Source organism: Triticum urartu, chromosome 2 (assembly GCF_003073215.2).
Source record: "Triticum urartu cultivar G1812 chromosome 2, Tu2.1, whole genome shotgun sequence".
NCBI classification, from domain to species: domain Eukaryota; kingdom Viridiplantae; phylum Streptophyta; class Magnoliopsida; order Poales; family Poaceae; genus Triticum; species Triticum urartu.
This window is the reverse complement of record NC_053023.1, coordinates 190487715-190503671: the sequence shown is the minus strand read 5'-3', so window position 1 is coordinate 190503671 and position 15957 is coordinate 190487715. Positions and strand designations below refer to the sequence as shown.

Genomic DNA, 15957 nt, shown 5'->3' with positions numbered 1-15957 from the left:
GCCAATATGGGTATCCAGATCCCGCTGTTGGTTATTGACCAGAGAATCGTCTCGGTCATGTCTGCTTGTCTCCCGAACCCGTAGGGTCTACACACTTAAGGTTCGGTGATGCTAGGGTTGTATAGATATGGTATGTAGTAATCCGAAAGTTGTTTGGAGCCCCGGATGAGATCCTGGACGTCACGAGGAGTTCCGGAATGGTCCGAGGTGAAGAATTATATATAGGAAGTGTAGTTTCGACCATCGGGAAAGTTTCGGGGTCACCGGTATTGTACCGGGACCACCGGAAGGGTCCCGGGGGTCCACCGGGTGGGGCCACCCATTCCGGAGGGCCTCATGGGCTGAAGTGGGGAGGGAACCAGCCCATAGTGGGCTGGTGCGCCCCCCTTGGGCCCCCATGCGCCTAGGGTTGGGAACCCTAGGGGAGGGGGCGCCTCCACTTGCCTTGGGGGGCACTCCACCCCCTTGGCCGCCGCCCCCCCTAGGAGATCCCATCTCCTAGGGCCGGCGCACCCCCCTAGGGGGCCTATATAAAGGGGGGGAGGGAGGGCAGCCGCACCTCAAGCCTTGGCGCCTCCCTCTCCCCTGCTACACCTCTCCCTCTCACAGAAGCTCGGCGAAGCCTTGCTGCGGTGACTGCTGCATCCACCACCACGCCGTCGTGCTGCTGGATCTTCATCAACCTCTCCTTCCCCCTTGCTGGATCAAGAAGGAGGAGACGTCACGCTGACCGTACGTGTGTTGAACGCGGAGGTCCCGTCCGTTCGGCGCTAGGATCTCCGGTGATTTGGATCACGACGAGTACGACTCCTTCATCCCCGTTCTTTGAACGCTTCCGCTCGCGATCTACAAAGGTATGTAGATGCATACGATCACTCGTTGCTAGTTGACTCCATAGATTGATCTTGGTGAAACGTAGGAAATTTTTTTGTTTTCTGCAATGTTCCCCAACAGTGGCATCATGAGCTAGGTCTATGCGTAGTTCTCTTTGCACGAGTAGAACACAATTTGTTGTGGGCGTAGATATTGTCAACTTTCTTGCCGCTACTAGTCTTATTTTGCTCCAGCGGTATTGTGGGATGAAGCGGCCCGGACCAACCTTACACGTACGCTTACGTGAGACCGGTTCCACCGACTGACATGCACTAGTTGCATAAGGTGGCTTGCAGGTGTCTGTCTCTCCCACTTTAGTTGGAGCGGATTCGACGAAAATGGTCCTTATGAAGGGTAAATAGAAGTTGACAAATCACGTTGTGGCTTTAACGTAGGTAAGAAAACATTCTTGCTAGAACCCTCTTGCAGCCACGTAAAAACTTGCAACAACAATTAGAGGACGTCTAACTTGTTTTTGCAGCAAGTGTTTTGTGATGTGATATGGCCAAAGTTGTGATGAATGATGAATGATATATATGTGATGTATGAGATCATGTTCTTGTAATAGGAATCACGACTTGCATGTCGATGAGTATGACAACCGGCAGGAGCCATAGGAGTTGTCTTTATTTTTTGTATGACCTGCGTGTCATTGAGAAACGCCATGTAAATTAATTTACTTTATTGCTAAACGTGTTAGCCATAGTAGTAGAAGTAATAGTTGGCGAGCAACTTCATGGAGACACGATGATGGAGATCATGATGATGGAGATCATGGTGTCATGCCGGTGACAAGATGATCATGGAGCCCCAAGATGGAGATCAAAGGAAGCTATATGATACTGGCCATATCATGTCACTATTATTTGATTGCATGTGATGTTTATCATGTTTTTGCATCTTGTTTACTTAGAACGACGGTAGTAAATAAGATGATCCCTCATAATAATTTCAAGAAAGTGTTCCCCCTAACTGTGCACCGTTGCGACAGTTCGTTGTTTCGAAGCACCACGTGATGATCGGGTGTGATAGATTCCAACGTTCACATACAACGGGTGTAAGACAGATTTACACATGCAAACACTTAGGTTGACTTGACGAGCCTAGCATGTATAGACATGGCCTCGGAACACAGAAGACCGAAAGGTCGAGCATGAGTCGTATAGATGATACGATCAACATGAAGATGTTCACCAATGTTGACTAGTCCGTCTCATGTGATGATCGGACACGGCCTAGTTAATTCGGATCATATTATACTTAGATGACTGGAGGGATGTCTATCTGAGTGGGAGTTCATTGAATAATTTGATTAGATGAACTTAATTATCACGAACTTAGTCTAAAATCTTTACAACATGTATTGTAGATCAAATGGCCAACGTTGTCCTCAACTTCAACGCGTTCCTAGAGAAAACCAAGCTGAAAGACGATGGCAACAACTATACGGACTGGGTCCGGAACCTGAGGATCATCCTCATAGCTGCCAAGAAAGATTATGTCCTACAAGCACCGCTAGGTGAAGCACCTGCTCTCCCTGCAGAACAAGACGTTATGAACGCTTGGCAGACACGTGCTGATGATTACTCCCTCGTTCAGTGCGGCATGCTTTACAGCTTAGAACCGGGGCTCCAAAAGCGTTTTGAGAGACATGGAGCATATGAGATGTTCGAAGAGCTGAAAATGGTTTTTCAAGCTCATGCCCGGGTCGAGAGATATGAAGTCTCCGACAAGTTCTTCAGCTGTAAGATGGAGGAAAACAGTTCTGTCAGTGAGCACATACTGAAAATGTCTGGGTTGCATAACCGCTTGACTCAGCTGGGAGTTAATCTCCCGGATGACGCGGTCATTGACAGAATCCTTCAGTCGCTTCCACCAAGCTACAAGAGCTTTGTGATGAACTTCAATATGCAGGGGATGGAAAAGACCATTCCTGAAGTATTTGCAATGCTGAAATCAGCAGAGGTAGAAGTCAAAAAGGAACATCAAGTGTTGATGGTGAATAAAACCACTAAGTTCAAGAAAGGCAAGGGTAAGAAGAACTTCAAGAAGGACGGCAAGGGAGTTGCCGCGCTCGGTAAGCAAGCTGCCGGGAAGAAGCCAAAGAATGACCCAAGCCTGAGACTGAGTGCTTTTATTGCAAGGGAAGTGGTCACTGGAATTAGAACTGCCCCAAATACTTAGCAGACAAGAAGGCCGGCATCACGAAAGGTATATGTGATATACATGTAATTGATGTGTACCTTACCAGTACTCGTAGTAGCTCCTGGGTATTTGATACCGGTGCGGTTGCTCACATTTGTAACTCAAAGCAGGAGCTACGGAATAAGCGGAGACTGGCAAAGGACGAGGTGACGATGCGCGTCGGGAATGGTTCCAAGGTTGATGTGATCGCCGTCGGCACGCTACCTCTACATTTACCTACGGGATTAGTTTTAAACCTCAATAATTGTTATTTAGTGCCAGCTTTGAGCATGAACATTGTATCAGGATCTCGTTTAATACAAGATGGCTACTCATTTAAATCCGAGAATAATGGTTGTTCTATTTATATGAGAGATATGTTTTATGGTCATGCTCCGATGGTGAATGGTTTATTCTTAATGAATCTCGAGCGTAATGCTACACATATTCATAGTGTGAATACCAAAAGATGTAAGGTTGATAATGATAGTCCCACATACTTGTGGCACTGCCGCCTTGGTCACATAGGTGTCAAACGCATGAAGAAGCTCCATGCAGATGGACTTTTAGAGTCTCTTGATTACGAATCATTTGACACGTGCGAACCATGCCTCATGGGTAAAATGACCAAGACTTCGTTCTCAGGAACAATGGAGCGAGCAACCAACTTATTGGAAATCATACATACTGATGTGTGCGGTCCAATGAGTGTTGAGGCTCGCGGTGGCTATCGTTATGTTCTCACCCTCACTGATGACTTAAGTAGATATGGGTATGTCTACTTAATGAAACACAAGTCTGAGACCTTTGAAAAGTTCAAGGAATTTCAGAGTGAGGTTGAGAATCAACATGACAGTAAAATCAAGTTCTTGCGATAAGATCGTGGGGGAGAATACTTGAGTCACGAATTTGGCACACACTTAAGAAAATGTGGAATAGTTTCACAACTCACGCCGCCTGGAACACCTCAGCGTAATGGTGTGTCCGAACGTCGTAATTGCACTCTATTAGATATGGTGCGATCTATGATGTCTCTTACCGATTTACCGCTATCATTTTGGGGCCATGCTTTAGAGACTGCCGCATTCACTTTAAATAGGGCTCCGTCGAAATCCGTTGAGACGACACCGTATGAATTATGGTTTGGGAAGAAACCTAACCTGTCGTTTCTAAAAGTATGGGGATGCGATGCTTATGTCAAGAAACTTCAACCTGAAAAGCTCGAACCCAAGTCGGAAAAATGCGTCTTCATAGGATACCCTAAAGAAACTATTGGGTATACCTTCTACCTCAGATCCGAAGGCAAGATCTTTGTTGCCAAGAATGGATCCTTTCTAGAGAAAGAGTTTCTCTCGAAAGAAGTAAGTGGGAGGAAAGTAGAACTTGATGAAGTATTACCTCTTGAACCGGAAAGTGGCGCAACTCAGGAAAATGTTCCTAAGGTGCCTGCACCGACTAGAGAGGAAGTTAATGATGATGATCATGAAACTTCAGATCAAGTTGCTACTGAACTTCGTAGGTCCACAAGGACACGTTCCGCACCAGAGTGGTACAGCAACCCTGTCTTGGAAATCATGTTGTTAGACAACGGTGAACCCTCGAACTATGAAGAAGCGATGGCGGGCCCGGATTCCGACAAATGGCTGGAAGCCATGAAATCCGAGATAGGATCCAGGTATGAAAATGAAGTATGGACTTTGACTGACTTGCCCGATGATCGGCGAGCCATAGAAAATAAATGGATCTTTAAGAAGAAGACAGACGCGGATGGTAATGTGACCATCTATAAAGCTCGGCTTGTCGCTAAGGGTTATCGACAAGTTCAAGGGGTTGACTACGATGAGACTTTCTCACCCGTAGCGAAGCTGAAGTCCGTCCGAATCATGTTAGCAATTGCCGCATTCTATGATTATGAGATATGGCAAATGGACGTCAAAACGGCATTCCTTAATGGTTTCCTTAAGGAAGAATTGTATATGATGCAGCCGGAAGGTTTTGTCGATCCTAAGAATGCTGACAAGGTGTGCAAGCTCCAACGCTCGATTTATGGGCTGGTGCAAGCATCTCGGAGTTGGAACATTCGCTCTGATGAGATGATCAAAGCGTTTGGGTTTATGCAGACTTATGGAGAAGTCTGCATTTACAAGAAAGTGAGTGGGAGCTCTATAGCATTTCTCATATTGTATGTGGATGACATACTATTGATGGGAAATGATATAGAATTCTTGGAAAGCATAAAGGCCTATTTGAATAAGTGTTTTTCAATGAAGGACCTTGGAGAAGCTGCTTATATATTAGGCATCAAGATCTATAGAGATAGATCGAGACGCCTCATTGGTCTTTCACAGAGTACGTACCTTGACAAGATATTGAAGAAGTTCAAAATGGATCAGTCAAAGAAGGGGCTCTTGCTTGTATTGCAAGGTACGAGATTGAGCTTGGCTCAATGCCCGACCACGGCAGAAGATAGAGAAAAGATGAGTGTCGTCCCCTATGCCTCGGCCATAGGGTCTATCATGTATGCTATGCTGTGTACCAGACCTGATGTAAACCTTGCCATGAGTTTGGTAGGAAGGTACCAAAGTAATCCCGACATGGAACACTGGACAGCGGTCAAGAATATCCCGAAGTACCTGAAAAGGACCAAGGAAATGTTTCTTGTTTATGGAGGTGACGAAGAGCTCGTCGTAAAGGGTTACGTCGATGCTAGCTTCGACACAGATCTGTATGACTCTAAGTCACAAACCGGATACGTGTATATTTTGAATGGTGGGGCAGTAAGCTGGTGCAGTTGCAAGCAAAGTGTTGTGGCGGGATCTACATGCGACCTCGGAGGCAGCACACGAAGCAGTCTGGGTGATGGAGTTCGTTACCGACCTAGGAGTCATACCCAATGCGTCGGGCCCGATGACTCTCTTCTGTGACAACACTGGAGCTATTGCCCTTGGCAAGGAGCCCAGGTTTCACAGGAAGACCAGGCATATCAAGCATCGCTTCAACTCCATTCGTGAAAGTGTTCAAAATGGAGACATAGAGATTTGTAAAGTACATACGGACCTGAATGTAGCAGATCCGTTGACTAAACCTCTCCCTAGAGCAAAACATGATCAACACCAGAATTCCATGGGTGTTCGATTCATCACAATGTAACTAGATGATTGACTCTAGTGCAAGTGGGAGACTGTTGGAAATATGCCCTAGAGGCAATAATAAAATGATTATTATATTTCCTTGTTCATGATAATTGTCTATTATTCATGCTATAATTGTATATTATCCGGAAATCGTAATACATGTGTGAATACATAGACCAACATGTGTCCCTAGTGAGCCTCTAGTTGACTAGCTCGTTGATCAACAGATAGTCATGGTTTCCTGGCTATGGACATGGGATGTCATTGATAACGGATCACATCATTAGGAGAATGATGTGATGGACAAGACCCAATCCTAAGCTAGCTCAAAGATCGTGTAGTTCGTTTGCTGTAGCTTTTCTGAATGTCAAGTATCATTTCCTTAGACCATGAGATTGTGCAACTCCCGGATACCGTAGGAGTGCCTTGGGTGTGCCAAACGTCACAACGTAACTGGGTGACTATAAAGGTACATTACAGGTATCTCCGAAAGTGTCTGTTGGGTTGGCACGAATCGAGACTGGGATTTGTCACTCCGTATGACGGAGAGGTATCTCTGGGCCCACTCGGTAATGCATCATCATAATGAGCTCAATGTGATCAAGTGGTTGATCACGGGATCATGCATTACGGTACGAGTAAAGTGACTTGCCGGTAACGAGACTGAACAAGGTATTGGGATACCGACGATCGAGTCTCGGGCAAGTAACGTACCGATTGACAAAGGGAATTGAGTACGGGATTGATTAGGAGGTCCTCGACATCGTGGTTCATCCGATGAGATCATCGAGGAGCATGTGGGAGCCAACATGGGTATCCAGATCCCGCTGTTGGTTATTGACCAGAGAATCGTCTCGGTCATGTCTGCTTGTCTCCCGAACCCGTAGGGTCTACACACTTAAGGTTCGGTGACGCTAGGGTTGTATAGATATGAGTATGCAGTAATCCGAAAGTTGTTCGGAGTTCCGGATGAGATCCTGGACGTTACGAGGAGTTCCGGAATGGTCCGGAGGTGAAGAATTATATACAGGAAGTGTAGTTTCGGCCATCGGGAAAATTTCGGGGTCACCGGTATTGTACCGGGACCACCGGAAGGGTCCGGGGGTCCACCGGGTGGGGCCACCCATTCCGGAGGGCCTCATGGGCTGAAGTGGGGAGGGAACCAGCCCATAGTGGGCTGGTGCGCCCCCTCTTGGGCCCCCCATGCGCCTAGGGTTGGAAACCCTAGGGGAAGGGGCGCCTCCACTTGCCTTGGGAGGCACTCCACCCCCTTGGCCGCCGCCCCCCTAGGAGATCCCATCTCCTAGGGCCGGCGCACCCCCCTAGGGGGCCTATATAAAGGGGGGAGGGAGGGCAGCCGCACCTCAAGCCTTGGCGCCTCCCCCTCCCCTGCTACACCTCTCCCTCTCACAGAAACTCGGCGAAGCCCTGTTGCGGTGACTGCTGCATCCACCACCACGCCGTCGTGCTGCTGGATCTTCATCAACCTCTTCTTCCCCCTTGCTGGATCAAGAAGGAGGAGACGTCACGCTGACCGTACGCGTGTTGAACGCGGAGGTGCCGTCTGTTCGGCGCTAGGATCTCCGGTGATTTGGATCACGACGAATACGACTCCTTCATCCCCGTTCTTTGAACGCTTCCGCTCGCGATCTACAAAGGTATGTAGATGCATCCGATCACTTGTTGCTAGTTGACTCCATAGATTGATCTTGGTGAAACGTAGGAAATTTTTTTGTTTTCTGCAACGTTCCCCAACAGTATCAACCAAGGATCCCTGAACGCTCCTTTCTGAGGGTTGCATGAGAGCAGGATCAAGTTGCTTTCGGGCCGAAGTGCCATCCTTAGTTTTGTCTATTTCCTCGCCACCACCTTTATGTAATAATGCCATTTGTATCCCCTCGGACATTATTACTTGAAATAGAGTGCAATGGTTTCTCTAAAAAAAATAAGACCCTGATAAGTGTCACATGTGTGGCATGAACACATAGCAACTCCAAATGTTTGTGATGGCAAATTTAGTGATGTGAGGATGACAACTTAGTTGTCAAGCATGACAACTTTTTGTTTGTATGTCAAGTTCTAGTTTTGTTTTTTTATTGTTTTTCATTTTCGGACGACAACTTTGGTTATAAAAACGTTAGAGCCGGAGTGCTTCTTGTCACACATGTGACACTAATCATTTGGGGAAAAAATAACGTTAAAAACATGTTCTGAAAAATAACAAAAAAGGAAAATCGTGAGCGTTGTGATTTTTTTTTGAAGGAGGAGCCCTAGGTGTGTGAAGGCAACAGCGAGTCGTGCTGGGCCGCGACACCTACTTGTGCATACGCATAAATCCATCTATAGCCTCATCTTTTCAAAAAACAAATTTTCCGCCAGGGAGCATAACATTCCTATAATAACATAAAAAAACAATGGCACTCCAAAAAGTTGAAACAAATTACCATACCTACTGAAAATGCGTCTATAACGTTACTCCAAAAAGTTGAAACAAGTTACAACTTCAAAAAACAGATTTTCCGTCAGGGAGCATAACATTCCTATAATAACATAAAAAAACAGTGGCACTCCAAAAAGTTGAAACAAGTTACAACTGAAAATGCGTCTGCCCGGAGTCGAACCCGGGTCTATTGCTTGGAAGCCAATTATCCTAACCATTGGACTACAGACGCATTGATGTTTAAATTTCAGATGAAACACCTTAAAATCTCATTAATATTTTCTTTCTACCCCACCACCATAAATTAGCAAATCCACCCACGCTTACAGAATGCGCACCGGAAAAGTTAGCAGGAACAATTTGATAAGGGCATCAAATAGCTTATTTTCATTTTTGAATTTTCTCTTGTAACAATGGAAGTGTTCAATTTTCTCTGAGGCGGTCAACTAACTATATCAAGAAATAACAAAAGGAAGAATGAAAACACTCACCTAACTATATGTGGATGAACATTACAAGACAAACTAATATTTAAAACACCAACAATGCCCAAACGTCTTATATTCAGGAATGGAGGTAGTAAAATTTACACAAAAGAAGAAGAAGGAAAATAATACTCCCTCCGTTCCTTGATATAAGGTGTATAGATTTTTGAGAAAAAAATCCGAAATATAAGGTGTATTACGTTGCATCACTTGTTTGGATATTTTTTTAGGGATTTGATTACATTTCCTTATATTAGGCAAGGTCCTCTATTTTCTCATGTCAATTAGTCAGGTGTAATCTTGCCCAAAACTTGTGAAATTTACCCTCCATGTGTGTTCTTTAATTTTCGTGCCAAAAACTATACACCCTATATTCAGGAACAGAGGGAGTACACTACTTGTTGACCCACACAAATGACTAATCCTTCATGTGCCGAATTGCTTAAGCGAGCGCTGGGAGATGCAAATCCTACGTATGGATCATTGCGAGCAATATGGTAGTGCTTGCTCACGTGCAGTGGCGGAGCTTGGGACACATCTTAGGAGGGGCAAATGGGCTGGGGGGGGGGAACCAACATCAGATTTAGGCCAGATTTCTATGAAGCAATTTATTCATGATAATATGAACAAATCTCCTGGGCAAGGAGGCGATGGCCCAGCTTGATCTCCACTAAGCTCCGCCACTGCTCATGTGTGTTCACTGAAGGACTAGTCCATCTTAGCTCTGGTATTGGGAACCCTCAACCCGGTTTTGGAAAAGTTCCGACGGTTTTTATTTGTTTCTCTGTCGTTTGTTTTGTTTATTGAATCAATTATTTTATTTCCTGTCTTATTATAATTACACCCTTTTCCTTTTTCCCTCTTATTTTTTTTAATTTATAAACATTTTAGAATTTGTGATAATTTTAAAATTCATGCATGTTTATTAAATTTGTGAACATATTCCAATTTTGAAATATTTTCTAACTTCATGAATTTTTTAAAAGTTTGTAATTATTTTGGATCATGAATTGTCTTAAATTTTTGGATATTTTTAAATTCATGAACATATTTTAAAAAAAATGTTTTTCTATATTTTCCATATTGATGAGCAGTTTGTTGAAATTTACGAATATATCAAAATCCACGGATATTTTTTTAATTCATACATTTATTAAATCCATGAACATTTTTTAAATTAAGATAAAACCGCTGAAGTAAGAAAACCGGCCGAAACACATAAAAGTCAGAAAACAGGATGAAACAAAAACGTTTAGAAGTGTTGGCAAAGAGGATTTGCTCAGCCAGCCTGGTGTTAAGTCAATGGCCTGGTGTGATGCTGGGCCTGACATGTGGTCGTGCACGGCCTGGTGTGATTCAGAGCGGCCCTCATCGAGGATAAAAATAAAAAATTGCGTCTGCCGGGAGTCGAACCCGGGTCTATTGCTTGGAAGGCAATTATCCTAACCGTTGGACTACAGACGCAATGATGCTACAAAGTAAGATGCAATTCTCTTTATCAGAGTGATTCTTGTTTTTCACTAGCATGAATCAGCTAATCTTTTTTGCACTTACGGTGCACATACACAAACATAGCAAACACAGAAAACAACTGATGCCCTCATCAACTAAGATTTCGCCATTCTTGTCGTGAATTTGCTTTAGGAACTACTCCTTCTGTTTCAAAATAGATGACTCAACTTTGTACTAACTTCAGTATAAAGTTATTCAAAATTGAGTCATCTATTTTGAAACGGAGGGAGTACTACGATAATGCTCAGATTTTTCTAAGGTGGTCAACTACTCGTAAGAAAAAAATAGGGAAGAGAGCAAACAACATGCAGGCGAGGCAGACAGCCTAACTCAACAATCACCTCACAGTTTTTCCTAGTCGAGCATATTTTTAGGACTAGCTGCTGCGTTGACAGCCTAACCAAAAAGCGTTTTTGCTTGCTGCAGAAAGGCACTCAACTGCCTCGGAGACATGTTGCTTATCATCAGGACCGATGCCACGACGCAGCCCAAGCCTAGCAGCAGTAGCGGATCGATGAAACAGCGAGGACACACTGTCCCAGATTAATTAAATCCCCATGTATGTTTCTTGCTTGCTTACCGATGGTTCCATGGAAAGGCAGCTCGACTTCTCATGTCTGCATGAAAAGGTAGACCAGCTCAGCTCAGCTCAGCTGACTAACCAAGGTGAAGTAGTAGTAGTAAACTACTAGCTCAAGCCCAAAGGAGAAATGCTCAGTCTACATGGATGATTTCGTGCTTGAAGACGCACTGTCCGTTGCCCTGACACTCGTGCCAAAGACCCACCGGTCAGATGTCACCACTCACAACAACTCGGCCCGCCTTCTGTTCTCAGGTCACGCTGAACGAGCTTGTCCAAAACCTGAAGCAAGTGACCAGAATACGGATACAGGTAACAGCCGTGTGGTTGGCTTGTTTGGATTGTAGGGGGGCAGAGGCCAAGAAATGCAGCCATCATGCTAGCAAATAATAAGGTTAGTGTGCTTTCAGTCAGTCAGTTAGCCTCGAGAGCGAGGTATGAACAACACACAGCAAATAAAGGTACCAGCAGGATTCTGCGATGAAAAGGGAACACCTCGCTGGTTCCACCGCAGCGCTGCGTTTTTCTCGTTGTTTACCAACAGATCCAAGCAGTACGGAGTACGAACCAACCTACAGCGTAAAGGAGCACTAAACATCCATCGGCAATTCAGCATTACAGTATATTCAGGCACATAATCTGCTTCGTCCTCCTTTGACCAGAGTACATCTTGAGTACTGCACGGGTCCATGATCAGAGACACAGCTGCATGCTGCAGCCAGAGGGGCCAGCGCCCGAGCATGCAGTGCCCCGGAGGTGATCCAGAGCAGAGGACCAGATGCCGATCGATCCATCATCCACGGCTTCGGTTGCAATAAGTAGGGGAAAAAAGAGAGGAAAGCGGCCAACTTATTGCGATCACCGGAGCACATCGTCATAACTCATCGGCGTTGGTAGAGTACGCCGGCCAGGCAGGCAGGCTCCCGATCCCCACTGCGCCGGTGCTAGTGGTACTGAAAAAGGCGACATCATAACGCGCAGGCGGCCCTACCATGAGATGCCGACTCGGATCGACCGATTTGCCATTCTAGTGATACAGTGACCCGCTGAAATCATCTCATCGCTGAGTGGACACACTCCTGCATTGCGGAACGGCTTTGAATGATTATACTTTTATTTCACAGCGACGGGCAATGTACAGAGGAGAGTGCCAGCGCGTGTGGGCATCAGGGTGTGTGCTGCGTCAGGAGCAACACATCGCCGAGCACTCGAATTACACTGGAGAGATTCACTCGTTCATTCACTGTAACAAAATATGGAGTGAACATGTGTGCTAGCTACCCATGCAGACGGCACGATCAAGAACTGGTGCCGGACACAATCAAGGTCGCAGGCTCCAAATGCCATGGAACATGTTCCTCAGCTTGCTCCCGCCGAGCTTCTTCACGATCTTCTTGGCGTCCGTCACGTTGGTCTCTGCAAGCTTCTCGAGGTTCCTGACATTCGTAAAAGGTTCCAGCAAATGTTGTCAGCGTCAATGCATTCAGAAGTCGAGAATTTTAGGGAGAATTTTTTTCGTCTTGATGCTGTGATTACCTCACGTGCTCCGATGACATGATCTTCCTCCGGCCGGAGTTGCTGTCCGCCAGATGCACCAGTGTCGACAGCAAGAACCGCTTCGCCGGCGAGGGCTTCTCCTCGTCGGGGCCTAGCAGCTGCAGCACCTGCGCCACGTTGCGGTCATCCTGGACGAAGCGCTTCCGGTTGCGGTGCACGGACATCATGGCGCAGAGCGCCTCGGCCGCCATCTCCCTCGTCTCCAGGGATTTGGCCGCCTGGACGATGCCCACCAGCTCCGGCATGAACCCGGCGTCCCCCATCGCCTTCTTGGTCTCCTCCGACACGTGGCACAGCCGGTGTGCTGCTTTTAGGGCGCAGTGCTGCAGCGTGGTGTCGCCGTTGCGGAGGAAGAAGAGCACGCGGTTGAGGAAGACGGCGCCGATGAGCCGGTCGATCGAGTCCGGCGACGAGAAACAGAGAGCGTCGATGGCGCGGAGCGCCACCTCCCGTGCCTTTGAGGAGCGCGGGATGCCCGGGTCCAGCGCGCGGACGAGGGACTCGGCCGTGCCTTCTTGGAGCACCACCTCCCTGGATGAGTTGTCTCCGGAGGCGATCGCCGCGAGGAGCTCCATTGCCTGGATTTGCGCCCCCTCGTCCGCGGGGTCCTGCAAGAGCGACACGAGCACCGGTACCGCCCCGGCGTCGGCCACCATGTACTTCCTTATCTCCTCGACACCCACGATGCTCATCAGCACACGGCACGCCGCGCACACGAGCTCGCCGCCGCTGGCACGGTGGTCGGAGCAGATGTTGACCAATGCCGTGACGCCGCCGTGCGCGGCGACGGCCCACGCGTTGTCGGCGTTCTCCGTGAGCTTGCTGAGCACCCGCGCCACCCTCTCCTTGGCCGCCGTCCCGGCGCCCGTGTTAAGAACCCGGATCACCGGAGCGATGACGCCGCCGCCGACAAGGTCGCCCTTGCAAGAAGCGTCATACCCGGCGATCACCGAGATGGCGTCCAGGGCCTCTTCTTGGACGCAAGCGTCTGCGGACTCGAGCAGCCCAATGAGAAGGCCAATTCCGTCGGCGACGTCGGACACGACGACCCGCACGCACTTGTCGTCGTCGCGCAGCACCTCGTTGAGCGCGGCGGCGGCCTCCCTCCGCATCTCCGCCCCGCCGACCCGGAGCCTGGCGAAGATGTCGCGCACGTAGAACCGCAGGTCCTCGCGGCTGGCGCCGGCGCACGGCCGCGGCACCACGAGCGCCCGCGCGCGCGTCAGCGAGCCCGAGGCGCATATCTCGTCGAGCCGCGCCAGGTGCGTGTCGAGCGTGGACGCGACGACGTCGAGGTCGCTCCGCAGCCGCAGCTTGCCGCCTCCGTAGTGCCGCCCCTGGCTCCGCGGCACCAGCTCCCGCGCCTCCCTCACCGCGCCAACGACGTCCCGTAGGAGGCCATCGAACGCCTCGTGCCTCTCCTCGCCGTCGGAGGCCGCGATGACGGTGATGTCCGCGAGGCCGGCGTGGAGCCGGTTGAACCTGTCCCTGACGAGCTGCCACTTGAGCGGGAAGAGGGAGGCGGAGAAGGAGGCAGAGATGAGCGAGTTTATGGCGTCCAGCGCCGTCGCCAGCATCCCCTGCTCGTCCTGCTCCGCTTCTTGGCTCCCCGCCTCGCCCGCCGCCGCGAATTCTCCCATTCTTCCGACGAGCTCAGCTCAGCTCACGCGCAGACCCTTACCACGTCGTCGTCAATTCCGGCCGTTGCATCGAGCAAGCAAGAAAGGGACGAGGAGCAGAACAGGCGGTGGAGCTATTACTAGTTGTGGCATGCGGAGACGGCGGGGGAGTGTGACGACTGTAACTGCAAGATGGTGAACTGGCGATGGCTCGACTCTTGAAGGCAAGCTCGACTTCAAGGTAGTTAATGGAGTTATGGAGGCGGAGGCGGGGCCGGTGGTGGGTCCCTCGGACGTGGGCGCAGCACGAGCGCGGACTGTGGATGCAGTCGGACTCCTCTGGGGAAATGCGTCTGTGGCCGCGTGAGGAGTGAGGACGAAGGCTTGGGGATTGGTGCGCTGTGGCGGAGAAGAAGCGAAGGACGATCCACGGAAGGAATGTAAGCAGGGCCCCGGGGGTCTACGAACTAGGATCGCGTGACATGCCCAGCAATGCTACACGTACGAAAAATGCTGGGAGATGCTACTTCAAAAAAAAAAAAATCACGGAGATGCTACTGTAACGTGGTGCAAAATGTTGGCCAAGTTTTTTGGAGTGTCTCCAATTTTTTTTAGGAACTTGAGAGAGCTTTATTCAACGAATGCATTCACCGAACAATCAACTAAGAGGCTAGAAGGCTACCGGTCAGGAAGTAAGGGGTATTGTCTAACCAGCTCTTGGTCACATTAACCGTACAACCGCGCTTAGCATAGAGATGTGCAGGACCCATTTGCTGATCTTATTACATGTTGAATATTAAAAGAAGTAAAACTAAGAGCAAGCTCTCCAATTTCAATGAGAATTGGTGCTATCACCGATCGACCAATGTAGCGAGAATTCTAAAGGTTAACTGCAACTAAACAGTCGGTTTCCGTGATCATATGTGTGTGGCCTCATAATGTAGCGAAGATAACTCCTTCCTTGAGAGCTAGGGGCCTCGGCAATGAGGGGGTCTGTGACTCCTAGGAACGACTTACACCATGCACCCTTGAATCTCGAAGAAGAGCGGCCCGACACCCCCCGCTCCAGCGTTGCCATCATCAAGATGAACTACAGTGTCTGTATTGATCTCGATATGAAAAACATCTAGGGGTCGCCAGCCATAACCGTACAACGTCGAGGTTTGCTACCGTGGCAACTCAAGTAGAGCTAGGTCTCTCTGATCCTTCTCACTGAGCTGGCTGGATCTATCCTTTCCAGGTCATGCGTCAAGCGATTGCGAGACATCCAAACGGCCGACATCACTGCGACAATGATCGCTCTGTCGTTTTCAGGAAAACTCTGATCGCATAAGATATCCCTTGTCCATGATTGAGGACGGAGCCGTGGCACGTGTATGTCAAAGAGCAGTCGGGCTTCCTCCCAAAACCAGCGGGCATGAGAGCAAAGCAGAAGGGCATGTTCCAAGTCCTCATCCATGGTGAGACAACTCTTACAGGTGTTGATTTCTCTTATGTGGCGATGCTACAAGGTGCATTCATCCTGTATGATGCCTTGCATCACACGCCACCAGAAAACCCACACTTTGGGGAT

General features: G+C 48.4%; 1 protein-coding gene and 2 non-coding genes across 3 annotated transcripts; all 3 read right to left on the bottom strand.

Annotated features, from left to right (window-relative positions):
- Positions 1 to 8791: 8791 nt before the first annotated feature.
- On the bottom strand, positions 8792 to 8863 carry TRNAG-UCC. The gene has a single exon. It is a non-coding gene; the product is annotated as a tRNA-Gly (tRNA).
- Positions 8864 to 10508: 1645 nt separating this feature from the next.
- On the bottom strand, positions 10509 to 10580 carry TRNAG-UCC. Its single transcript has one exon. It is a non-coding gene; the product is annotated as a tRNA-Gly (tRNA).
- Positions 10581 to 12304: 1724 nt separating this feature from the next.
- Positions 12305 to 14815, bottom strand: LOC125536688 (vacuolar protein 8). Its single transcript, XM_048699935.1, has 2 exons — positions 12745 to 14815; positions 12305 to 12644 (listed from the first exon to the last, which is right to left on the bottom strand). Exons 1-2 carry the CDS (start codon positions 14403 to 14405, stop codon positions 12530 to 12532), a joined length of 1776 nt encoding a protein of 591 aa, XP_048555892.1. The 5' UTR covers positions 14406 to 14815; the 3' UTR covers positions 12305 to 12529.
- Positions 14816 to 15957: the final 1142 nt, after the last annotated feature.